The 26,799-nt window shown below is 43.1% G+C and overlaps 1 protein-coding gene across 2 annotated transcripts in view; it reads left to right on the top strand.

The window, feature by feature from the left end:
- The first annotated feature begins 170 nt into the window (after positions 1–170).
- Positions 171–26,799, top strand: part of LOC138946650 (threonine--tRNA ligase 1, cytoplasmic-like) — a 31,980-nt gene continuing 5,351 nt past the window's right edge. Inside the window, exons 1-17 of one of the 2 annotated variants that reach the window (XM_070318087.1) lie at positions 171–280; positions 3,601–3,672; positions 4,047–4,228; positions 5,288–5,403; positions 6,581–6,707; positions 10,362–10,479; positions 12,105–12,169; positions 13,423–13,501; positions 14,331–14,477; positions 15,962–16,060; positions 16,416–16,511; positions 16,981–17,051; positions 18,917–19,079; positions 20,108–20,245; positions 21,706–21,783; positions 24,499–24,599; positions 26,447–26,548. In XM_070318087.1, the coding sequence (XP_070174188.1) occupies positions 230–280; positions 3,601–3,672; positions 4,047–4,228; positions 5,288–5,403; positions 6,581–6,707; positions 10,362–10,479; positions 12,105–12,169; positions 13,423–13,501; positions 14,331–14,477; positions 15,962–16,060; positions 16,416–16,511; positions 16,981–17,051; positions 18,917–19,079; positions 20,108–20,245; positions 21,706–21,783; positions 24,499–24,599; positions 26,447–26,548 (1,805 nt within the window). In that variant the 5' untranslated portion in view covers positions 171–229. Of the gene's footprint in view, positions 390–3,600; positions 3,673–4,046; positions 4,229–5,287; positions 5,404–6,580; positions 6,708–10,361; positions 10,480–12,104; positions 12,170–13,422; positions 13,502–14,330; positions 14,478–15,961; positions 16,061–16,415; positions 16,512–16,980; positions 17,052–18,916; positions 19,080–20,107; positions 20,246–21,705; positions 21,784–24,498; positions 24,600–26,446; positions 26,549–26,799 lie in introns of both variants that reach the window. The other variant, XM_070318082.1, reaches the window with a different exon arrangement.

Below are 26,799 nucleotides of genomic sequence, written 5' to 3' on the forward strand. Positions count from 1 at the left end.
TAAACATACTAACAAACGTTACTCCGCACCAGAGACATAGATAAAATGAATGTATGTATGTCTTACATGTGCTGTGTGCACGTGCAAGCGACGTCAAAACTGAGGTTCAACTTCAAGCCTACATTTATTTGGAAATTCCCACCAACCTATTTTTAGGCCAATGACGTATAGGAAGGGGGATCACTACCAATCAGTCTTCGTAGTTCTTGTTCGTGATTGATTCTTCAACATGGCTGAAAACGTGGCTGCTGGTGTGGCCAAGATGAATGTGACCGACAAGGCATGAAGCTTTGTTCCTTCTCTTTCGTTTCTCTGCAATGTTTTCTTCACGGAATTTAGTTCGTTTAGCGAAGCGGATAGGAATCTCGTATCGAAGGATGATGAGTATGGTGTGTTTGAGTTTCTCATTCAGGCCGTACCTTCTCTTTCAATGTAGTCAAAGATAGCGGCTGAAGCTAACACCCGAATAAATCATTGCGTAGTTCTTTGTTTTTGCATGTGGTCCTGTTGTGATAGCCGTTGTGATCAGTTGCAGTGGATTTTGTGGGAAATATTAACTGTAGCGTTTGATGCTGTTAGTTGACTGAAGATCCAAATAGCCAATCTTCGTGGGTGGGGCAGTGTTTTTGTTTGGTACCTCTGATTGCATCATCCTCATCAAATGAAATTATTATAACTATAAGTTAATCAAATCAGTTAAAAAGTTTATTTTGTTGATATTTCATATTAGTAATGTAATGTTTTCAGGTGTCATGACCTTGAACTGTTTCTCTGCACGTTAAGTTTGATAGTATTAACTAACTTTTCTCTCATGTGAAGTGTGGTCATTATACTTCCATTCGCTTGTTGTTTGACAGATCTTATAACTGTTACTAGAATGGTTAGGAAATTGATATATTTCTTTCTGTTGCTTTTCATTTTAATGGAGTGAAATGTCATGTGTCTTCGCAGACTTTGGTGTGATTTGGGACTATTGAGGTCTAACGAATGACGTATCACAACGTGCGCGGTCGTCCTTGGCGGTCAAGAAAGCCGCGGGCGCCGCCGCGATCATTGCGCAGACGACACTTCTAGACGGCCAATATTTTTTGTGCGCATCACGTGCTCCACATAAATTGGCCGGAAACGAAGCAATTGGGAAACCTGGATAGCCGGCTACTGGCTATAAAAAAACATTCAGAAGGTGTTTCATCATCCATTGCTTCCTATAGACCTTTTCGGTATCTGAGCAGCTCTCGCGAGACACGCTCTTTGTTATGCTTTGAACATCACGAGAACTTCGAACCTTGGCTTGTGCAGCTCGCACGAGATCGCTATACCGCATGCTTTGCTATGCTCTGAAGTTTGCGAGAGATTACGAGAGCTTGGAATACCGATAGGGTCTATTGCATCAACCCCGTTGACCAGAAGTCCTCATTGCTGTTACTTGATCTGAACCCTAGAATTTTTTTTAAATGTTCTGTACTGCCAGTACAGAATATATTTCGTACTTTGTGGGGGACAGTACGTATCAGAGTAGCTAGGTTCACTGGACTGTAACACGAAAGAGTTTGAATTTCACTTGTTTATGAGAATGTTCTACTGGTCTCAAGTTTACTTTTGCTTTGGTTGAAGAACTAGTGTGGCAGTTAAATCCGCCGAAATGGTATGAGTACTTGTACATTTTGTTAGGCAAAAAAAAAAAAAATAGGTCTGTTTACGGTAACCCGACCGACCCTATTTTTTTCGCGCGACCCTAGACTTTTTTTTGCATTTGGAGGAAAAAAAAAAAATCTTGTTTTTTTTTGCAAAATAACGTAAAAATATGGTTTTTTGGAGAAAAAAAAAATCCCGACCTACCGACCCTATTTTTTTTGCCTATGTTACCGTAAACAGACCTTTTTCTTTTTTGCCTTAGCTTCCTTTGCAAATATTGATGGAGTTTAGGAGTATTAATTGTATTGCATGTTCAAACTTATTAACTTAATTGTTTCTTTGTCATGATCCTTTTAAATTTCTTTAAAGGAAACACTGTAGGTGTTACTCTTCTTCTGTGAATCTGTCTTCTGCGTTCGTGGGCTGAAACTCCCACGTACACTCGTGTTTTTTGCAAGAGTGGAATTTTACGTGTATGACCGTTTTTTACCCCGCCATTTAGGTAGGTGTTACTGAAAACAGATGATCAGAAAAAACCTGTTCACTGGAATATGCTTGCAAACACATAATTATATTATCACATACTTGCTCAGATTTTAAACTGTTTGTTTTGATTTTGTGGTTTATAGAGTAGTTTACTTTTAGATAAATCTCATCCCCGACAGGTGTGGTGAAATTGCTGTAAAGAATTATGTAACTACTAACTGTACACCAATTACAATTTGAAGTTTACTTTTGTTATAAAAAACAAGAAAGGTAGGTTGTTGGAACGTTTGTTATTGACAAAACAATACATTCACAGATATTTCAACCCAACGGTCTTTTAAGTGAACAGACAAACAAATATTCACACAAAACTTATCTTGATAGTTCTATCGGTTTACGTGCACTCATCAGGAAGCCGAGCGAATGAAATTTCGTTGGGTTGAAATATCTGTGAATGTATTGTTTTGTCAATAACAAACGTTCCAACAACCTACCTTTCTTGTTTTTTGATTCTGAATTTTGGAACGTTGGCAGTCTCTTTGTTTTTGGATTTACTTTTGTTAACATTTTACAAATGAGGCAGAGTGCTTTTTTAAGATCTGATATACATATATATACAAAGAGAAGTGGGCACGATGAATGCATACAACATATATATGCAATAGACTTAGTGAGAGTCATGCGGAACCTACCTCCTGGCATCCGAGAGATTAATGAACAAGCATTGAAATGAACAAGTGACAAGAACTGGGTGGCCACCCCCCGCGGGTTAGGGGGAGTCCCATATTGGTTGGGACGAGAAAGAATTTACCCGATGCTACCCAGCATGTCGTAAGAGGCGACTAACGGTTCTGTTTCTCCTTTTACCCTTGTTAAGTGTTTCTTGTATAGAATATAGTCAATGTTTGTAAAGATTTGAGTCAAGCAGTGGGGTGTAGCTGAATACGGTGTCCAAATTTGAAAAAGATCCACCAAGAACTTTGGCTTTGGTGTGTCGGTATGGGGGCCCGGGTAGCTGAGGTGGAACCAAAATCGGTTCAGCGCTGCGCGCTGAGAGCACGTGTTGAAATATCGACCAGGTTGTGTCCTGTCCCGGGTGTACCTGAATATGCCCACCAAATTTGAAGCAGATCCATCGAGAACTTTGGCCGTGCATCGCGCACACACACATACACACACACACACACACACACACAGACAGACAGACAGACAGACACAAGTCGTATATATATATAGATATAGATACATTTATCGTGCTCTCTTCCCTTTGTTTATCAGATCTTAAAATAGCACTCTGACTCATTTGTTTAAGATTGATCATGCATTCTTCCCTTTGTTTATCCGTTCTTGAAATAGGGTTCTGCCTTATTTGTTTAAGATTTATTGTGCTTTCTTCCATTTGTGTATCAGATCTTAAAATAGGGTTCTACCCCTTGTCAAACTTGTCAAACTTAAGAAATGTGTGATTGTGATTTTCAGGAAGCGAAGCCCAAGGGAAAGAAGGGGAAGGAAGCGGCAGGTGCTGGGGATCAACCCAAACGCCCGTTGAAGGTGAGTCACCTTTAGTAGTGTTTGCCTGGACACGGAATTTCCAATGTTTTGCCAAGATTTATATGAAAATACCAGAATGAAATTGAAAATCGTCAATGGCGTGATTGACTGATTCTGTCGCTGCACGCTATCCCCAGGGATAGAAATCAGAATTTCCACGAGGGAATAGACGATTTTCGGAAATAACTCCGTTGGGTTTGTAGGGGTTGTGGAAGAGTGACCTTTTCTTGCAAAACCTGGCAAAAACATTGGAGGGGCCAACCACTAGCGAGAGGTGTGAAGGAAACACATCTATTCCCAAGGGACATTAAGATATATATATAAACCAAATGCAAAAACAAAAATAAACCCCTAAAAATTGTCTTTGTTTTCAGCTTGAACCCCCGCCGGAGTTTATCGCCAAACGCCAGCAGTTGTGGGACAGGCTGAAGAAGGAGCATGATGAGTGGCTGGCTGCCCAAGTACCGCAGCCAATCAAAATCACTCTACCAGATGGCAAGGTGGTGGACGGGCAGTCATGGAAGACAACTCCGTACAACGTTGCTTCGGGCATCAGGTTGGACTGTCTTTCTCTGCTGGCTTTTGTGTGGAATTATCTGAATTACTGCTGAAAAGTTTAGACATTATTCTAATATTTTGTTCTATGCAAAATGTGAAGCTAAAGAACATGTAGAAGGTGCAACCCCCACTTTTTATATTATAAAAGAGGAAAACCATGGATTAGTGATATTTTGCTGATGAATTATGTATGAGCACAAACAAAACCTGGAGGTACAGACTGAATGAATTGTAATAGAAGACGACTTTAGTAGTGTTCACATCTTGCATGGTTGCGAAACAAGGCCAGTAAATCTTCTTAACAATTGAGAATTCCTGATCTTGTGAGTTTTTTTTTTTACAGCATTGCAAATCTTAAGGTTTGTTTGCTATTAGTGTTTGTATTAGTTATACACAAAGTACACCGGGAAGATCAATGCTGTGGGAAAAAGTGCTCTTTGTAGTCCTGAAATAGACAGTGTTCAGCAATCAGTTTAGCTTTAAGAGTTCTCTTCAAAGCAGTGAAGCAAACACGCCACTGATCAGTGGAGACAAGCATTCATAAAGTTACAGTGAAGTTATGAGTTATGGTCCTGCACAACTCTGGCCTACTCTATTACTCAATGATGTATGCATGTAGAGCGCTTACTCTATTACTCAATGTTGTATGCATGTAGAGCGCTTACTCTATTACTCAATGTTGTATGCATGTAGAGCGCCTACTTCCCTTTGTTGATCACAAGTTGCAGTGAATTAGCTACCATTTGCAAACCATGCAGTGTCCGATCAGTATGATCCCTTTTTGGGAAAATCTGCTCATCAGAGCTCACTATTTACTGAGTCAATAATCGCTTTTCACCACTGATCAGCGGCCACATGTATTTGCCTCATTGTTTTGAAAAGGCAAATCTTGGACAGTCAATGAAAATCTTACTGACAGAGTTGATAAAGATACGGAAGTTGTCTGTTATTGTATAATACTTTTTGGCAGGCAGACATTTCTCTCAAAATAAGGCGGTGTAGTGTAAAAAGTTATCTGACTTGGGCCAACGTGTTTCTTGTTGTGTGCACCATGCAGTCAGGGTTTGGCGGACAGCGTTGTGATTGCCAAGGTCAACGACCAGCTGTGGGACCTTGACCGACCGTTTGAAGGTGACGCCAATCTCAAGCTCCTCAAGTTTGACGATCCTGATGGTGAGTGTGCTGTGTTGAACTTGTGGTGATAATTCATGCCTGACTGTGGTCTTGCAGCCACCTCCCAATTGGCTTTTATTATAATAATAATAATAATAATAATAAAGTGTATTTATATTGCGCCTATCCCTTACAAAAAAACCAAAAATATTTGGCTCTAAGCGCATTACAACATGTGTAGGGACTTGGTACAATCAAGTCTGACAAATACAATAACACAATATACAGTCGGTCTCTTAGGTAAAACTGGGAAAAGCAGCTTCGACATTTAAACACTGCTACTAAAAAAATCCTCTAACAATGCATACTGCTTTACAATATGCATTTATGTATAAATATAGTTAAAGAACATCGAGTTAATAGGAATTAGAAAAGGTTCTTATGATAAAACTATCTAGCGAACGACGAAGAAGAATAAAACTATCAATGTCGATGTATAACAAGTCATTCAACGTAAATGGCCAAAGAACAACAACAAAGCAGTGATGATAAAACAGTTATACCCAATGGCTAATAACGAGGCAGAACTAAATAGTATCGATACAAGATTAAAACAAAACATATTCCTGGAGACACATTTATACATGTATCAAATAATCAATATACAAAATACAGCCCTCGCACACTCGCACACACACGCCAAGGCACGTGTGGTCGCACTCATAGTGCACATGAAATAGCAACCCGCCCCCAGCCGGCCCACAGGGAAGGATAGTTATTTTCTGGAATGAAGACAAAAATGAACCAAATATTGTTAGTAAATGTAGCAATTTTAAACAATGCATAATTTATTCTTTACCTGAAGTTGCCAGGAGATTGGTTCCGCACAACTTTCACTTACTCTGTTCCACATGTATGTATTTAGAGCGCTTACTTCCCTTTGTTTCTCAGATATTAACCTACAAGAAACAAACTGCTTAGGTTTTGCCTTCAAATGCTGTCATGTAGAGCAATATATATTGTGGACAAAACAGACACTAATCAAGCATAAAAAAAATCCCCAGTCAGACTGTTTGCATTCAATTTTTCTTCTTTCTTCTTGGCGTTCGCTGGCGCTACACACTCAGTACAGCTTGGGAGATGACGGTTGTTTTGTATTCAATAGGCTGTGTACTCACTTGTTCAAGTTGTTCCGTGTTAAAATTGAAATGAACTGACACTTTCATTGTGTTTGTAGGTCAGTACGTGTTCTGGCATTCAAGTGCTCACATCCTGGGGGAGGCGATGGAAAACCACTACGGGGGTCACCTGTGCTACGGTCCCCCGGTGGAGGGGGGCTTCTTCTATGACATGTCGACTGACGAGTAAGTTGCCACCATTGCATGCTCCCTGGTACAGCACAGTGGAACACCCTTGCATACAGAATTGCATACACCGTTTATTTAGCCGTTTATACAGCAGTCCCTCTCATGAACGGACACCCTTGGGCCATAGCAAAATTGTCCGTACATTGCAGGTGTCCGGTCACGGGAGGGGTGACCACACCACCCCCTCCCCCATACACTCACACAGAGACACACAAACAACAGGATTGAGTCTATGCTAATCACTTCTTGTGGCTACTAAACAATAACAATAAACTCCTAATACTTCTTTAAACATTCTGTAAAAAGGATTTGTATGAAAAGTGTTGAAAAGAAGAGATAAAATAAATCCTCAAGGCAGTGAACACACTCACCATGCACTGACATGTATACGAAAGCAGCCACACAAACACAGCACAGAGGAGCGTGTGCAGATGCTTTGCAAGAATAAGCTTGAAAACCAGTTTGAATAAATAGCAGATAGAGCTGCATGTCATAATCAAGTAATTTATTTGTTTCTTGTCTGGCTTTATTGACTGCATGCCGATCATGTGGCATGGCAGTGACTTTTCACTCTTCAGTCGGAAATACACTGTACATAACACAGCTCCCACTCTCCCTCACTAATGCCTACCCCAAGCCGTGACGACTGATGCTTGGAAATTGTGTGGAAGAGTACACCTCTCTATTTCTCTCCAATGCTCTTCCTGCTGACATGCGGTGACACCGAACACCCCACAGAGTTTAGCCAGCTAACCCTCCACCCCCCCCCCCCCCTTTCTCTCTCTCACTCCCTCCAGCCATGTACTGTTGGGGGCTGTGGCCAGAGAGGCCAGCTGCACTGTTCACTCAGAGCAAAACCAGTTGACTGTGTCGTAACTTTTGACAAAGCAAGACAACTGAAGGGTTCATAGATTAGGCAACCGACTCACTGGTCAAGGCTGAGGGGAAACAAGAGTATCTTGTCAATGAAAGAGGTTACACACAGACACACGATGGGTACACGTGCACTCAAGTTATCAGTGACTGTCATCACACCATTGCGGCTGTGATCTTTGTACCAAGAGCCGGACTGCTCTGTTATCGATTTTGTTGTGGTGAAAATTTGACGATGGTCTGTCCGTACATTGGAGGTATGACCTGCTGTTGGGACCGAAAATGAGTGTCCGCGTCCACGTTTTGCAGGTGTCCGTTTAAGGGGGGGCAAATATAGAAGGAAAACACTCCGTGCCGAGCAAATGTGTCCGTACATGTCAGGTGTCCGCTCACGCCGGGGGCCGTACATTGCAGGGACTGCTGTACCGTTTATTAATATTTCTAATGTAAAATAGCACCAGTGTGACCAGAAGAGGTTCAACCTCCAAACTCAGAGAGAAAAACAAAATGACCAGAAAACAAAATATCACTTTTTTCACTGTGGTGTCTCCCCTTAAGAACCCCCAATTTAAGAATTCCTCTGTTTGTAGACCCTCTGTTCTCAAGAGTTCTGTTCATAGCCTCTGTAAATTGACAGGACATTATAGGCCAGTCACTAGCGAGGTGTGTGTCTGAAACACGTGACATTATAGGCCAGTCACTAGCGAGGTGTGTGTCTGAAACACGTGACATTATAGGCCAGTCACTAGCGAGAAGGTGTGTCTCAAACATTATAGGCCAGTCACTAGCGAGAAGGTGTGTCTCAAACACGTGACAAAACCAGTCACTAGGGAGGTGTGTGTCTGAAACACATAACATTATAGGCCAGTCACTAGCGAGGGGTGTGTCTGAAACACGTGACATTATAGGCCAGTCACTAGCGAGGGGTGTGTCTGAAACATGTGACATTATAGGCCAGTCACTAGCGAGGGGTGTGTCTGAAACACGTGACATTATCGGCCAGTCACTAGCAAGGGGTGTGTCTGAAACACGTGACATTATAGGCCAGTCACTAGCGAGGGGTGTGTCTGAAACACGTGACATTATAGGCCAGTCACTAGCGAGGGGTGTGTCTGAAACACGTGACATTATAGGCCAGTCACTGGCGAGGGGTGTGTCTGAAACACGTGACATTATAGGCCAGTCACTAGCGAGGGGTGTGTCTGAAACACGTGACATTATAGGCCAGTCACTAGCGAGGGGTGTGTCTGAAACACGTGACATTATAGGCCAGTCAGTAGCAGGGGTGTATCTAAACATGTGACATTATAGGCCAGTCAGTAGCAGGGGTGTATCTAAACATGTGACATTATAGGCCAGTCAGTAGCAGGGGTGTATCTAAACATGTGACATTATAGGCCAGTCAGTAGCGAGGTGTGTGTCTGAAACACGTGACATTATCGGCCAGTCACTAGCGAGGTGTGTGTCTGAAACACGTGACATTATAGGCCAGTCACTAGCGAGGTGTGTGTCTGAAACACGTGACATTATAGGCCAGTCACTAGCGAGGGGTGTGTCTGAAACACGTGACATTATAGGCCAGTCACTAGCGAGGTGTGTGTCTGAAACACGTGACATTATAGGCCAGTCACTAGCGAGGTGTGTGTCTGAAACACGTGGACAATGAGTATGTGTTGAAAGCTTGCCTCACTAAAATCATTCACTCTATCACAAGGCATACAAACCCGACAGAGTTATTTCAGGACTTTGTCTATTGTGTCCTGATGTGATTCATCTCAAGACTTCAACTATTGTTCTCCTCTTCTTGTGACAAGGCATATGTCTAGCAACAACTTCCCCAACCTAGAGGTACTGCCCTTTAAATGATGTCTATTGTTTAATAAGCAGATTTGTATGAATGACTTAAGCTAGTACCGTACTTTCCGGGTGACAAGGCGCTTCGTTATACAAGACGCACCCCCTTCTTTTTAAAAAAAATTGTAATCCAGTCACCTATTGGACGCAGGGGGCCGATAGGGCGCACCAAAATTGAAAAAGTATACCGGTAACAAACGGTGGAAGAATGAAAATAAGCTGCACATCAAAGGAAGAATACAGAGTGGAAATATGTGAGAGGTGGCTCCCCTGTCATATCTGAGAGAGGAAACGCTTCCTGCACCGGGGTCAGTGACCGGTCAGTGACCGAGTTTAACAGACTGGAAATGTGTGTGCTCTGTGTGTGCGGCCAGATCAAAGGCAGGTCAATTGTGATAGCTGGGTGGCCTTGTTTATAGACACGACCTTCTTCCCAGGGGTCAATGACCCAGTTTTTGCCATGAGAGGTGGTTCCCCTGTCATATCCTGCACCGGGGTCTGTGACCGGTCAGTGACCGAGTTTAACAGAGTGGAAATATCTGTGTGTGCGGCCAGATCAAAGGCAGGTCTTTTGTGATAGCTGGGTGGCTTGAGAGCTCGAGGAAACTTGGCCAGGGCAGTACCTAGTAGCAAGTTGTTTGACTGGTACTCAGGCGGTCTCTTTGATTTTTTTTCGTATTTCATACACGGATACACGGATTAGACGCTTCGTTATACAAGACGCAGGGGTCGAACTCGAAAAAAGTCGCGCCTTATGACCCGGAAAGTACGGTATACCCTCTTCTTCAGACTAGGCAAGTGTGTAGCAATGACTCCCCCAACCATGATGAGAATTGCTTAACACTCTGATTATTTCAAGACTCAATCTAAAATCCCCCTTTGCATGTTGTGATATTATTATCCCCCTTTGCTTGTTGTGACCAGGACGGTGTCGAGCAACGACTTTCCCAACCTGGAGACGCTAGTGAAGGGCATCGTCAAGGAGAAGCAACCCTTTGAGCGCCTCGAGGTCAAGAAGGAGGACCTTCTGGAAATGTTCTCCGTGAGTACACAATTTCTTGGTTTCTTAAATTGAATCATACAGTGACGGACCGGCGCAGTGGTCTTGTGGATAAGACATTTTCCTCCAAGGCAGAAGGTTGCGGGTTTGAATCCCGGCTGCACCTGGTGCATTAGGGTGGAGATTTTTCTCAATCTCCCAGGTCAACTTATGTGCAGACCTGCTAGTGCCTTATCCGCCTTTGTGTGTACATGCAAGCACAATACCAAGTGTGCACAAAAAAGATCCTGTAATCCATGTCAGAGTTTGGTGGGTTATAGAAACACAAAAATACACTGCATGCTTGCCCCGAAAGCGGCGTGTGGCTGCCTGAATGGCGGGGTAAAAACGTTCATTTGGTAAAAATCCACTCGTTCAAGAGACGTCACATGAGTGAACGTGGGAGTTTCAGCCCATGAACGAAGAAGAAGATCATACAGTGGAAACCTCCTGTTAAGATTCCCCAATTTAAGGCTTACCCCAAATTTAAGGCTTACCCCCTTTTCTGTTCATTACCTCAGTAAAGGTACCTTCATTTTAAGACTCTCTCCTTTAAGACCGGATTTTCTCAGATTTGTGCAGGTCTGAAAAGGGGGGGTTCCACTGTACTTGATTAAAGAGAGGTTCCACTGTACTTGATTAAAGAGAGGTTCCACTGTACTGGATTAAAGAGAGGTTCCACTGTACTGGATTAAAGAGAGGTTCCACTGTACTGGATTAAAGAGAGGTTCCACTGTACTGGATTAAAGAGAGGTTCCACTGTACTTGATTAAAGAGAGGTTCCACTGTACTGGATTAAAGAGAGGTTCCACTGTACTGGATTAAAGAGAGGTTCCACTGTACTTGATTAAAGAGAGAAAAGAAAGTCAGCGTGCCTTGCAAAAACTCACACAAGTGGCAAAGACACAACCCCGTCAACCATCAATTACTCCCAATCATTTCTGTGGAAAGAAGAGTTGCAGGTAGTACAGTGGTACTTCGATCTGGTGTAAGACCTCTGCCAGTCTGAGAAATGTAGGTCTGTGTCTTAAAATGGAGGTAAATTTAAGGACACTACATGACGGGCGCAGTGGCGTGGTGGTAAGACGTCGGCCTCCTAATCGGGAGGTCGTGAGTTCGAATCCCGGTCGCTGCCGCCTGGTGGGTTAAGAGTGGCGATTTTTCCGATCTCCCAGGTCAACTTATGTGCAGACCTGCTAGTGACTTAACCCCCTTCGTGTGTACACGCAAGCACAAGACCAAGTGCGCACGAAAAAGATCCTGTAATCCATGTCAGAGTTCGGTGGGTTATAGAAACACAAAAATACCCAGCATGCCTCCCCCGAAATCGGCGTATGCTGCCTGAATGGCGGGGGGAAAAAACGGCCATACACGTAAAAATCCACTCATGCTAAAAACATGAGTGAACGTGTGAGTCTAAGCCCATGAACGAAGAAGAAGAAGAAGGACACTACATGTGTAAAGAAAACAGTAGAGAAAGTGGGGTCTTGTAACGGAGTGTGTGTGTTGACATAGGTTACATTTTTCCGGGAAGAAAGCATAGTAATATAATAATCGTATTTTCACTTGTTTGTTGCTTTGTTATTTGTGAATGTTTCGGGATAGCTAACTTATATTCTCTTTTTTAGTACAACAAGTTCAAACAGAGGATCCTGAACGAAAAGGTTACCACACCCACCACCACTGTCTACAAGTAAGTTTTCTTCTCAATAGACATTTTCCGGAAATAACTCTTGTCAGAATTGTCGGCGGTCTTGGGGAGTAGGTTCCCCTCAAAACTGCAGTCAAACTTCACAACTTCCGGAACACTTTCCACGCCTCTGAAGGACTGTATCCCGCGATTGACATGTTAACCAACTCCCTCCAGACCGCTGATAATCCTGACAAGAGTTATTTCGGAAAATCGTCTGTTATTGCCAGCCTTGTTGCGTTTTGATTTGTTTTCGTTTTTTCCTTGTTTTATGCTTTTGTTCTTTTTCGTTTTTTGACTCACATGCGAAGCAAAAGTGAGTCTATGTACTCACCCGAGTCGTCCGTCCGTCCGTCCGTCCGTCCGGACGTCCGGACGTCCGGACGTCCGGAAAACTTTAACGTTGGATATTTCTTGGACACTATTCAGTCTATCAGTACCAAATTTGGCAAGATGGTGTATGATGACAAGGCCCCAAAAAACATACATAGCATCTTGACCTTGCTTCAAGGTCAAGGTCGCAGGGGCCATAAATGTTGCCTAAAAAACAGCTATTTTTCACATTTTTCCCATTTTTTCTGAAGTTTTTGAGATTCAATACCTCACCTATATATGATATATAGGGCAAAGTAAGCCCCACCTTTTGATACCAGTTTGGTTTACCTTGCTTCAAGGTCAAGGTCACAGGAGCTCTTCAAAGTTGGATTGTATACATATTTTGAAGTGACCTTGACCCTGAACTATGGAAGATAACTGTTTCAAACTTAAAAATTATGTGGGGCACATGTTATGCTTTCATCATGAGACACATTTGGTCACATATGATCAAGGTCAAGGTCACTTTGACCCTTATGAAATGTGACCAAAATAAGGTAGTGAACCACTAAAAGTGACCATATCTCATGGTAGAAAGAGCCAATAAGCACCATTGTACTTCCTATGTCTTGAATTAACAGCTTTGTGTTGCATGACCTTGGATGACCTTGACCTTGGGTCAAGGTCACATGTATTTTGGTAGGAAAAATGTGTAAAGCATGTGAGTCGTATGGGCTTTGCCCTTCTTGTTTCAAAAACATTTGTGGTTTTCAGTATTAACATTTCCAATAACTGGAAAGAGACAATAGTTCTTGTGTTGTATGTTTTTTCTGGATTTGCACTTGTGCATGATATATATTGACTTGTTTCAAGCATTCATCTTTTTGTACTTTTCAGATGATATAGTGACATGTTACAAGCATTCATCTTGTACTTTTCAGATGCGGTCCCCTGATTGACTTGTGTCGCGGGCCTCATGTACGTCACACCGGCAAGATCAAGGCCATGGCTGTCACCAAGGTCAGGGTCTTTCGTCATCATTTTCCATTTGGACGTTTAGTTTATGACAAAACAAAACATCACAAGTATGTTAACCCAAATGTCTTTAATGTGGAGAGACAGGCAAACACTTATGGTACAGATAATAAACCTAGCTTCAAAAGTTATCGAGGATTCGGGCTTGTTGCTGGGTAGTTATAATTTGGTTGCTTGGCGGTTATCAAAAATAAACACCCTTTTCCACTTTACAGATAGAGGGGGGAATAAATAATGATACCCATAACTCATATCTGTTTCCATTTGTATTGGCTTAATTCCTGCCATGTTTGAGCATTTATGATTTCGTAAAACTTGCAGTTGTTACTTTGGTAAGATTTTTTTAAAGGCATATTAACTCGATGAATATACACGCTAATTGCTTTACCAACAGCTGGAGACATGCTAAATTAAGTTCCCTGCAAAATATTGTGGTCTAGGACCCCTTCAATGTTGAGATATGTTCATTTTCATTTTCATCTGGATCGTCCTATTTATAGATTTGCCAACAGAGGTAGCGTTGACGCAAGGGAAATAACTCCGCGTCTTTGTTGACATCCTCACTTTTTCAGAGGCTAGAACAAGCTGTAATGCATGTATATGGTCCGCGCATTGCGACATATCGTCATTACATGGTCTTATGGTGCGTTTGACATCGATTATGGGCAAACTACACTTTGTAAACACGGGAGCGCGTACATATGCCTTTAAGTTTGAAATTGACGGAGTTGTGTTTGATGTGATGTGGGTTAATGGGGTTAATCGGGTTTGGTTCCACTGTTCCCTAACTTGAATGTGTTCACTCCTCTCTCAGAACTCGTCGACCTACTGGGAGGGCAAGGCGGACGCGGAAACACTGCAGAGGATTTACGGCATATCCTTCCCCGACCCCAAGCAGCTCAAGGAGTGGAAACAGTTCCAGGAGGAGGCAGCCAAGCGCGACCACAGAAAGATCGGCAGGGTCAGTGACGCTACATCAGTGACTGGTTTACACCCGCCTTTAGCATCGATGACTGTTTTACACCTGCCTTTAGCATCTGTGACTGTTTTACACCCGCCTTTAGCATCGGTGACTGTTTTACACCCGTCTTTAGCATCCGTGACTGTTTTGCACCCGCCTTTAGCATCGGTGACTGTTTTACACCCGTCTTCAGCATCGGTGTCTGTTTTACACCCGTCTTTAGCATCGGTGACTGTTTTACACCCGCCTTTACCATCAGTGACTGTTTTACACCCGCCTTTACCATCAGTGACTGTTTTACACCCGCCTTTACGATCGGTGACTGTTTTACACCCGCCTTTACCATCGGTGACTGTTTTGGACCTGTTTTTATCACCTGTGACTTGTCGACACAACTTCTCCGAAGACTGTATAGCTGCTAAATTGGCTGGGGGAAAAACGGTCATTGGCTTCAAAAATCACTCATGCACGACACATGAGTGCATAAGAAGAAAAACCCTGTGTATATTTAAATGTGATATTCTTTATTTGTACCTGCTCTTGTATTGTTTTTGTCTCTCTCCCAGTGTGCCCTCATTTAATCTCTTAATTCTCTGTGAATAGTTTGTGGGGTATGTGTCCACTGTGTATCGGTAGGTTGTGTAATTATCCCTGTCTTGGTTCTGCAAAGAAAGTGCCAAGAGCATCAAATACATTCTACAGTCGAACCTCCCCTTGTGGCCTCCTCTTGAACGCGGCCACCTTGAACACGGCCACCTCACGAATGCAACTACCTACCCACAACAACCACACTAAGGAATTGGAGACAAATTTTTGTATTAAATAATTCACCTTTGCATTGCGACCGCCTGTCTACAACGTTGATCGGTCTCTTAGTTGGTTGTTACAGAAACATTCTACTGTACAAGATGTTCTTTTCTCCACCTGAGCATTTTTTGTTGTTAAAAGCTTGGTCCATTGGGTCTTTCTTACAAACCGCAGGGGAGTGCGAGTGTATAAGATTGTCTCTTATTAAGCTTTTATTTACACGCGTGGGAATTCTCCTTCAATCCAAGGATTTCCGTGAAAAGCTTCACATGTCAAGAGAGAAAAACATTCCTCTGCCGAGAAAAAAAAATCGAGAGAAGCAAAAATGAGGAACAAAAATGGAAAAAGACAATCTGCCTAGTATGACCAAGGTCCTCCATAAAACCGTCCCTTCATTCAGTGAGATTCCGCCCGTGTGAGTCACTTTTGCAAACAGCCTTTTGAAAGAGCCTACAAGTGGCGTACGCAAAGCAGGCAATCATAATTTTGAATGCAGATCTATTTCGTGGCATTATTTTCCGCCGTGTTCGAATTAGACGCTGTCTGCGTTCATCCACACTACAACAAAGTCGTGCATTTCACAGATAATTAATCGGGGCGAAACTTTTGTCGAAGGTGACATTCCAATTATAAGTTAAGATGTTGTATGTATAATCAGAGGGTAACTGTGTTTGCAGGACCAGGAGTTGTTTTTCTTCCATGAGCTGAGTCCTGGCAGCTGCTTCTTCCTACCCAAGGGTGCTCACATCTACAACTTGCTCAAGGAGTTTATACGGGTGAGCTGTCTCTGTCCTGTTGTTGTCTGGGGACGTTTGACGTTTTGCATGTGCATCAAGTAGTAGCCGTCTGTTATCTCTCTCCTTTTGTGTAGGGACAGGGGTTGAGGCAAGGGAGTGGAACGTTTTGTGTGTGTTGTGTTTAAGTCCTGTGTAATTGTTTCTGGTAATAGATTTCTATCTTCTGGACAAAAAGGAAAAGGGTGAATGCGCATTGTTTGTTACGGTCAGATTTGGACTTTTTGGCATTGTGCCTTGTATTTTGTGAGGTTTCGTTTTCTATCTATAACTAATCTTGGCTTTCTGAATTATTTTTAAAGGTTTGCTGACGCTGCAATGTTGTCTATGTTTGCAGAAAGAGTACTGGAAGCGGGGGTTCTCGGAGGTGGTGTCGCCCAACATCTACAACTCCAAGCTGTGGGAGATCTCGGGCCACTGGCAACACTACGCTGTCAGTCCCATGTGCTTGGACACTGTTGAGCGCATCTTGTGCACTCTTTACATTTTTTGTCGTTTGTTTTTTGCTGTCCCAGCTCTTACTCAGAGCTGACACAGTTTGTTTTGTATTATTTTGATGATCAGATGAGGATGATGATAATGATGAAGCTAAAGATTTTCATTATGGGTTGAGAGTATGTGACAGGGCAGAACTTTATGCTTACTGTCATATATCCTGGCATCAACCAGTACCCTGACACGCGATGAAGGCAAAACAGAATGTAGCACAGTGGAACCTGCCTGTCACTAACTGGTTATGGCATGATGATGTCACTAACTGGTTATGGCATGATGATGTCACTAACTGGTTATGGCATGATGATGTCACTAACTGGTTATGGCATGATGGTGTCACTCACTGGTTATGGCATTATGTTGTCACTAACTGCTTATGGCATAATGGTGTGTCTTTGGTTGTGCAGGACAACATGTTCTCGTTTGACTGTGAGAAGGAAAAGTACGCCTTGAAACCCATGAACTGCCCAGGCCACTGGTGAGTGACACACAAGGCCGCATGTAATATTATTGAGCGTCTTTTTGTGTGTATGTGGGGTGGTTGTTGATGTAGCCTTCTTGATTTTCTTGAAAAAGAGAGAGAGTTTTATACAATTTGTTTAAATGATAATAGGGCTGAGTGATATGATATGTCATCACAGCATAATGCTCACATACAACAACAGTGATTGTCATCATTTTCACGAGTTTTCATTCACAAGCACCTGGGAAATAAATCTCATGTTCCCCGGGGAATAAATCCCCGGTTACCACAGTTGCAGGAAGCCCTATTACATGGATAATCAAAAGCAAACCCAATAGAAACGCTCGAGGATTCTTCGGCTCTTTTCATTGGCGTTTCCCCAGACCTAAACAGACGACAAGACACTGCTTTGCAAAGTTCCAAAAACCAACTGGCAAACTGGCAAAAGTAAACAAAAAAACAAAACTACTTCAATAAATTCGTCACAAACAAATGAAACCTACCGATATGTTATGTCTTCTTACAAAGTCATGGAGTGCGTGTATCTTTGTGTGAGAAACACGAACGTCAAGTTCAAGTCAAACCAATTGACCCCTGACACACACATTTTGACCCGTGCACAAGACATTGTATCGATAAACGAAGCACAAATAAGAAATAATGATAAAAGCAAAGAAAATAGCAACAAGATATGCAAACATCTCACAAAGCCGAGCAAGCAGATTGACAGGTCTAATGAAAAACAAAGAGGTACTGAGTCGGAAACAAGATCGCGATTCTTTCCTTCGCTGCACGACGCAAGCTTAATACTCACAACTGAAAGCCGATGGAGTGGAATACCGAGATGAACAAACAGAACTGTGCATCCTCAAACCTGACATATTCATCCCAACATTTTATGAACTCAAAAATACAGAAAGTTGCTTTCACACGCCAGCTTTGATTGCCAGTGGTTATCCGCACGGAACTCGTGTGGTTATCAGCACGGAACCCGTGTTTCAAAGCATGGCTCCCTGTGTTGATTGTTATCTTATTTTCTCACTACCAAAATGATGACAAAAACGATGTTTGGTGGTTTGTTGTCAGATTTACATCGTTCCCATCGATAGAGAGTGTAAACCAAACGCAAGATAATACACCTGGTCTTTCTTGTAAAAGAAACATCAAGATAACAAATTTAAAAAAGGCAGGGAGTAACCCAGAAAAATTCATATCCAGAGAGTAGAGCTCAATATTAGTGTAAAAGCTTGTACTCTTTCGGACGGTCAACATCTTGAGTTTCTCATTGAGTCACTTGAGAAAAAGTGACTCTATGTAATCGGTCAGTGTTAGTCTGTCCGGCCGGCCGGCCGTCCGGCCGGCCGTCCGTAGACACCACCTTAACGTTGGACTTTTCTCGGAAACTATCAAAGCGATCGGGCTCATATTTTGTTTAGTCGTGACCTCCAATGACCTCTACACTTTAACGATGGTTTCGTTGACCTTTGACCTTTTTCAAGGTCACAGGTCAGCGTCAAAGGAAAAATTAGACATTTTATATCTTTGACAAAGTTCATCGGATGTGATTGAAACTTTGTAGGATTATTCTTTACATCAAAGTATTTACATCTGTAGCCTTTTACGAACGTTATCAGAAAAACAAGGGAGATAACTAGCCTTTTCTGTTCGGCAACACACAACTTAACGTTGGGCTTTTCTCGGAAACTATAAAAGTGACCGGGCTCAAATTTTATGTGAACGTGACTCATTGTGTTGTGAATAGCAATTTCTTCCTGTCCATCTGATGCCTCATATAATATTCAGAACTGCGAAAGTGACTCGATCGAGCGTTTGCTCTTCTTGTTTAACTGTGTGTTTATTTTTCTTATTTCTCCCTCAAGTCTGATGTTTGATCACCGACCACGCTCGTGGCGAGAGTTGCCGCTACGCTTTGCTGACTTTGGCGTGCTTCACCGCAACGAACTGTCCGGGGCACTGTCAGGACTGACCCGCGTCAGACGCTTCGAGCAGGATGATGCTCACATATTCTGCAGACCTGACCAGGTAAGGGAAGTTCTTGTCACAGAACTTTGATACACAGATCTCCCCTGAAAGCAGTGGATGGCTGTCTGAATGTCGTGGTGAAAACTGTCATGCAGGTAAAAACCCACTCGTGCAGAAACATGAGTGCACGAGGGAGTTTCAGCCCATAAACGAAGAAGAAAAAGATACACAAATCTGTTTTTTTTTGCGCTAAGGTTTGAAGACTTTGGGGCAAGACAGAAGGCAAACAGAATTTCAATCTCAGCTTCGCTGGGGTGGGTGTTTTTTTTAATCTGAAGAGAGGATCTTGATTGTCTGGCTACCAGCCCCCATTAACCTCGTTCTGCTTCACAGCTTTTCTTTGCTCATGCTCAGTGTTGCAGAGCTACCAATTGATCTGCTCTCAGTGCAGCATGCTACGTACGTTGTAGCAGAAATTACTATGCTCCTACGCCAAGCAAGGAAATGCTGAGCTAAAGCAAACAGTATAGGGGTGTGAATAGGATTCGGTCGATGTGTTTGTTTGTTTGTGTGTTTGTGTTCGCATATAGATCTCAAGAATAAACGGACCGATCGTCACCAAACTTGGTGAACAGGTTCTATACATTCCTGACACGGTCCTTACAAAAATTGGGACCAGTCACACACACGGTTAGGGAGTTATTGGTGGATTAAGATTCTACAAGGACTTATAGAGGGACATATTAATGGTCAAAGGGAAATAGCCTTCTCAGTTGGTGGCAGTGAGAATGGTAAGGACGGGGGTGTTTTTCCTACCTCGGAGGAATTTCTTGTTTTGCATTGGTTTTGAGCTTACTTTGCATTCGATATCATCAGTAAACTGTTGTTATACTTCCCAATTCGTAAAACGTTTGCAGTTTTTGACTCCTTACATGAATGTCAATGAAACTTGTATTTTTTCAAATGGATAGCGGCCTGAGGCATGACTGAAAGCACTAACGCCTCCGTGCACCTGAACGTGACAAGTTCAGTGACTTTAATGTGCATGGATGTGATTAACCTGTGATCTCTTAATTCCCTTTTGCCAGATCAAGGAAGAGATAGCGGGCTGCCTTGACTTTATGAAGACTGTGTATGGAATTATCGGCTTCACCTTTGACCTCAAGCTGTCCACTCGCCCCGAGAAGTTTCTGGGAGAAATCGCTGTGTGGGACAAGGCTGAGCAGGTCAGTGGATAACAAACAACCAACCAACCAACCAGCCAGCCAGCCAGCCAGCCAACCAAACAACCAAACAACCAACAAACAAACAGCCAAAATAACTACCAACCAAACAAACAAAGACAAAATACCACACTGGTACGATCAAAATAACAGCTTCATTTGTAGAGCTGACTAAGACAAGCCTAAATCAAGTGAGACGTCGGGGTAACACCCGGGAACTTGTCATCAGCAATCTAAATATCTTGGGCAGTCAGATCGTGATGAGTCATGCTGGCAGTCAGATCGTGACGAGTCATGCTGGCAGTCAGATCGTGACGAGTCATGCTGGCAGTCAGATCCTGACGGGTCATGCTGGCAGTCAGATCCTGACGAGTCGTGCTGGCAGTCAGATCCTGACGAGTCATGCTGGCAGTCAGATCCTGACGAGTCATGCTGGCAGTCAGATCCGGACGAGTCGTGCTGGCAGTCAGATCCTGACGAGTCATGCTAGAATGTGATGTTGCTTTCCCAAAACTTGTGTTGGTTCCGGCTAAATCCAAATAGGTGTGATTTTGAAAATAGAAGCTGTGTGATTGAACCTGTGTGTACAGTCCAACCTGTGTGTACAGTGGAACCCCTGTTTTAAGACCTATATACAAAAAAGGGAAAATAGGGTCTTAAAAAGTAGCGAGTCTTAAAATTGAGGTAATTTTACTCAGGCTTTGAACAGAAAGTTTGAAAAAGCATGGTCTTAAAAGGGGGGAGTCTTAACCCTTAGGCTGGTTGTCGCGACATATGTCGCGCTACTGGCTCAGTCTGTTTGGTCGGTTCCGATTACCTCCCATGGATGCGAAAACCTATATGACCGTTTTTCTTTATTTTTCTCTCTGTTCATTCACCAGTGGCCATGTAACATGTGTTACAGAATTGCACCAGTGTAAGGGTTAAATTAGGGATCTCAAAAGGGGGTTCCACTGTATTGGCATCATGGTGTCAACAAGTGTACAGTGATCTCTAAGTTGTTTTTTAAGTTACATTGTTGTTGTTTACTGGATTCCATGGGGTTGTAAAACGCTAATGTAAACAAAACACTGTTTGAAGAAAATGTAAAGCTGGGTATGATGTTTTTGACTGTTTAAAGCCAGTGTAAAGTTGGGTATGATGTTTTTGACTGTAAAGTTGGGTATGATGTTTTTGACTGTTTAAAGCCAGTGTAAAGTTGGGTATGATGTTTTTGACTGTTTAAAGCCAGTGTAAAGTTGGGTATGATGTTTTTGGCTGTTTAAACCCAGTGTAAAGTTGGGTATGATGTTTTTGACTGTTTAAAGCCAGTGTAAAGTTGGGTATGATGTTTTTGACTGGTTAAACCCAGTGTAAAGTTGGGTATGATGTTTTTGACTGTTTAAAGCCAGTGTAAAGTTGGGTATGATGTTATCATGCCTGTCTAAAGAAAATGTAAAGTTGGGTATGATGTTTGCTTGCAGGCGCTGTCAGAGGTGTTGGACGCCAGTGGAGAGAAGTGGGAGTTGAACCCTGGCGATGGCGCCTTCTATGGACCCAAGGTGAGCGTCTCCTGTCATTGCTGTTCTGCTCTGCCAGTGATGGAATGAATAAGTATCAAATGGTACAGAAATCGTCTCCTGACATTGCTGTTCTGCTCTGCCAGTGATGGAATGATAAAGTATCAAATGGTACAGAACTCATCTCCTGTCATTGCTGTTCTGCTCTGCCAGTGATGGGATGATAAAGTATCAAATGGTACAAAACTCGTCTCCTGTCATTGCTGTTCTGCTCTGCCAGTGATGGGATGATAAAGTATCAAATGGTACAGAACTCATCTCCTGTCATTGCTGTTCTGCTCTGCCAGTGATGGAATGATAAAGTATCAAATGGTACACAACTCGTCTCCTGTCATTGCTGTTCTGCTCTGCCAGTGATGGGATGATAAAGTATCAAATGGTACAGAACTCGTCTCCTGTCATTGCTGTTCTGCTCTGCCAGTGATGGGATGATAAAGTATCAAATGGTACAGAACTCGTCTCCTGTCATTGCTGTTCTGCTCTGCCAGTGATGGGATGATAAAGTATCAAATGGTACAGAACTCATCTCCTGTCATTGCTGTTCTGCTCTGCCAGTGATGGGATGATAAAGTATCAAATGGTACAGAACTCGTCTCCTGTCATAGCTGCTCTGCCAGTGATGGGATGATAAAGTATCAAATGGTACAGAACTCGTCTCCTGTCATAGCTGTTCTGCTCTGCCAGTGATGGGATGATAAAGTATCAAATGGTACAGAACTGGTCTCCTGTCATTGCTGTTCTGCTCTGCCAGTGATGGGATGATAAAGTATCAAATGGTACAGAACTCATCTCCTGTCATTGCTGTTCTGCTCTGCCAGTGATGGGATGATAAAGTATCAAATGGTACAGAACTCGTCTCCTGTCATTGCTGTTCTGCTCTGCCAGTGATGGGATGATAAAGTATCAAATGGTACAGAACTCGTCTCCTGTCATTGCTGTTCTGCTCTGCCAGTGATGGGATGATAAAGTATCAAATGGTACACAACTCGTCTCCTGTCATTGCTGTTCTGCTCTGCCAGTGATGGGATGATAAAGTATCAAATGGTACACAACTCGTCTCCTGTCATTGCTGTTCTGCTCTGCCAGTGATGGGATGATAAAGTATCAAATGGTACACAACTCGTCTCTTGTCATTGCTGTTCTGCTCTGCCAGTGATGGGATGATAAAGTATCAAATGGTACACAACTCGTCTCTTGTCATTGCTGTTCTGCTCTGCCAGTGATGGGATGATAAAGTATCAAATGGTACACAACTCGTCTCCTGTCAGGCATCTCTAAAAGGGAGTTTGTGCGAGGAGGCTGACAGGATGATTGTTGTTGTTGTTGTTGTTGTTGTTGTTGTTGTTGTTGTTGTTGTTGTTGTTGTTGTTGTTGTTGTTGTTGTTGTTGTTGTTGTCAGGATGGTTGTTGTTGTCTTGTGTTGTTGTTGTATGTGGAGACTCAGACAGGGTTGTTGTTGTAGGTCAGTGTAAGTAGAACTCTGAAAGGTTAAGTACAATGGGAACCCCCCCCCCCCCCCCCCCGGTCATTGTTGTTGTTGTATTTGGATGCTCAGACTGGGTTGTTGTTGTTGTATTTGGAGGCTCAGACAGGGTTGTATTTGGAGGCTCAGACAGGGTTGTTGTTGTTGTTGTTGTATTTGGAGGCTCAGACAGGGTTGTTGTTGTTGTTGTTGTATTTGGAGGCTCAGACAGGGTTGTATTTGGAGGCTCAGACGGGGTTGTTGTTGTTGTTGTATTTGGAGGCTCAGACAGGGTGGTTGTTGTTGTTGTTGTTGTTGTATTTGGAGGCTCAGACAGGGTGGTTGTTGTTGTTGTTGTTGTTGTTGTATTTGGAGGCTCAGACAGGGTTGTATTTGGAGGCTCAGACAGGGTTGTTGTTGTTGTTGTTGTTGTATTTGGAGGCTCAGACAGGGTTGTTGTTGTTGTTGTTGTTGTTGTTGTATTTGGAGGCTCAGACAGGGTTGTATTTGGAGGCTCAGACAGGGTTGTTGTTGTTGTTGTTGTTGTTGTTGTTGTATTTGGAGGCTCAGACAGGGTTGTTGTTGTTGTTGTATTTGGAGGCTCAGACAGGGTTGTATTTGGAGGCTCAGACAGGGTTGTTGTTGTTGTTGTTGTATTTGGAGGCTCAGACAGGGTTGTTGTTGTTGTTGTTGTTGTTGTTGTTGTATTTGGAGGCTCAGACAGGGTTGTATTTGGAGGCTCAGACAGGGTTGTATTTGGAGGCTCAGACAGGGTTGTTGTTGTTGTTGTTGTATTTGGAGGCTGACAGGGTTGTTGTTGTTGTTGTTGTATTTGGAGGCTCAGACAGGGTTGTATTTGGAGGCTCAGACAGGGTTGTATTTGGAGGCTCAGACAGGGTTGTTGTTGTTGTTGTTGTATTTGGAGGCTCAGACAGGGTTGTATTTGGAGGCTCAGACAGGGTTGTTGTTGTTGTTGTTGTTGTTGTTGTTGTTGTTGTTGTTGTTGTATTTGGAGGCTCAGACAGGGTTGGTGTTGTTGTATTTGGAGGCTGAGAGTGTTCTTGTTGTTGTTGATGTTGTATTTGGAGGCTGAGAGTGTTCTTGTTGTTGTTGATGTTGTCGTATTTGGAGGCTGAGAGTGTTCTTGTTGTTGTTGATGTTGTATTTGGAGGCTGAGAGTGTTCTTGTTGTTGTTGATGTTGTATTTGGAGGCTGACATTGTTGTTGTTACGCAGATTGACATCACCATCCAGGATGCCCTGCGCAGGTCTCACCAGTGTGCCACCATCCAGCTCGACTTCCAGCTGCCGGAGAGATTCAGTCTCACCTACATCGAGTCAGTTTCTCTCCTCTTTCTCCTCTCTACTTTACACACTAACTTGCATTAAATTACATATTCTTACCCCAATTCTCATAAATGCATTGACTTCAATCTCACATGCTAGATGTCAAAAAACTACTCAAATTACCTGCCCTTGCAAGGGTGGTAACCAAGCTAAAAACAGACGCCATAGCCATTGCTATGCCCTGTCCCACCTGGTTACCCATAACTCACCGCGCACCACGTGAGCGCCGGCATCCGGAATAATCATTCTCGACTTTCGACGACACACGTCAGACGTGCGGAATTCGTCTGCTCACTTGGCTTTCCCTAGCCATAAGGTTTTTGAGAAGTCTCGAATGATTATTCCGGATGCCGGCGCTCACGTGGTGCGCGGTGGGTTATGGGTAACCAGGTGGGACAGGGCATAGCAACGGCTATGGCGTCTGTTTTTTGATTGGTTACCACCCTTGCAAGGGCAGGTAATTTGAGTAGTTTTTCGACATCTAGCATGTGAGATTGAAGTCAATGCATTTATGAGAATTGGGTAAGTATATCTTCTTCTTCTTCTTGTCGTTCGCCAAGGGGTAAGACTTAGTATATTAATCAAATGAAAATTTACCATTGAAATTTTCCATTCAAAACAGCTGCCAGAGGGGTGAAGTGGCGTAGTGGATAAAACATCGTCCTCCTAATCGGAAGATAGTGAGTTCAAATCCTGGCCGCGACCGCCTGGTGGGTTAAGGGCGGAGATTTTTCCGATCTCCCAGGTCAGCTTATGTGCAGACCTGTTTGTGCCTTATCCCCCTTCGTGTGTACACACAAGCACAAGACCAAGTGCGCACGGAAAAGATCCTGTAATCCATGTCAGAGTTGGGTGGGTTATAGAAATACGAAATACTCAGCATGCTTCCCCTGAAAGCGGCGCATGGCTGCCAGAATGGCGAGGTAAAAACGGTCATACACGTAAAACCCCACTCGTGCAAAAACATGATTGAATGTGGGAGTTTCAGCCCATGAACGTAGAAGAAAAAGAAGATCGACATGTGAGGAGGACGCCTGATACTTCAAAAGAACTATAACTCAATGTCTCCTGGCCTTTGCATGCATAATATATAGCCATTCTATTTCAGCTCCAGACAGCAGGACTTCAGTGTAAATGCAGTCAAATGTATCATAGTGTACCATAGCAACAGTGACAGTCTTCTTCTTCTGCGTTCGTGGGCTGAAACTCCCATGTACACTCGTGTTTTTACACGAGTGGAATTTTACGTGTATGACCGTTTTTACCCCGCCATTTAGGCAGCCACACGCCGCTTTCGGAGGAAGCATGCTGGGTATTTTCGTGTTTCCATAACCCACCGAACTCTGACATGGATTACAGGATCTTTTCCGTGCGCACTTGGTCTTGTGGTTGCGTGTACACACGAAGGGGGATAAGTCACTAGCAGGTCTGCACACAAGTTGACCTGGGAGATCGGAAAAATCTCCACTCTTAACCCACCAGGCAGCCGCGGCCGTGATTCGAACCCTCGACCTTCCGATTAAACAGTGACAGTGAAACTAAGTTCACTGCTATGAATCAGACTACCAAGAATATGATATGATACTTAAAAAAGCTACAGCACCCAATCCTTTCTGACGGTTATAGTGGTACAGTAGAAACCTTCTTATACGTATGACTTTCACAAATCTGAGAAAATTGAGTCTTAAAAAGGAGATAGTCTTAAAATAGGGGTGAAGTCGCAGAGGTTGTGAATAGTAAATCTGAGAAATCAGGGTCTTAAAAAGGAGGGAGTCTTAAGTCGGGTGTCTTAAAAGGGAGTTCTACTGAACAGTACGTGTGTGTGTTTATGTTCCAGTGACCACGGAGAGCGACTGCGTCCAGTGATTGTCCATCGTGCCATACTTGGGTCAGTGGAACGTCTGATGGCCATTCTCTGTGAGAGCTTCGGCGGCAAGTGGTCAGTATCCATCAAGAGAAGATAACCTTATACCTTCAGGCAGTGTCATGATTTGGAAATCATGTGTGACTAACTTTGTACTGTTGTGAGAGCTTTGGGGGTCAGTATCCATGAAGAAAATCTTTGGATGTCCGCTGGTGCTGACTGTAAAACAAGCCGGGCTACTATTGTGCTGGAGGCCTAATCATAAGAAGTTAAAATTTGAGGTGGTGATAGCGGTTGGAACTTCTTTAGCTAGAGCACTCTAAGTT

This window comes from Littorina saxatilis, linkage group LG1 (genome assembly GCF_037325665.1).
Source record: "Littorina saxatilis isolate snail1 linkage group LG1, US_GU_Lsax_2.0, whole genome shotgun sequence".
NCBI lineage: Eukaryota > Metazoa > Mollusca > Gastropoda > Littorinimorpha > Littorinidae > Littorina > Littorina saxatilis.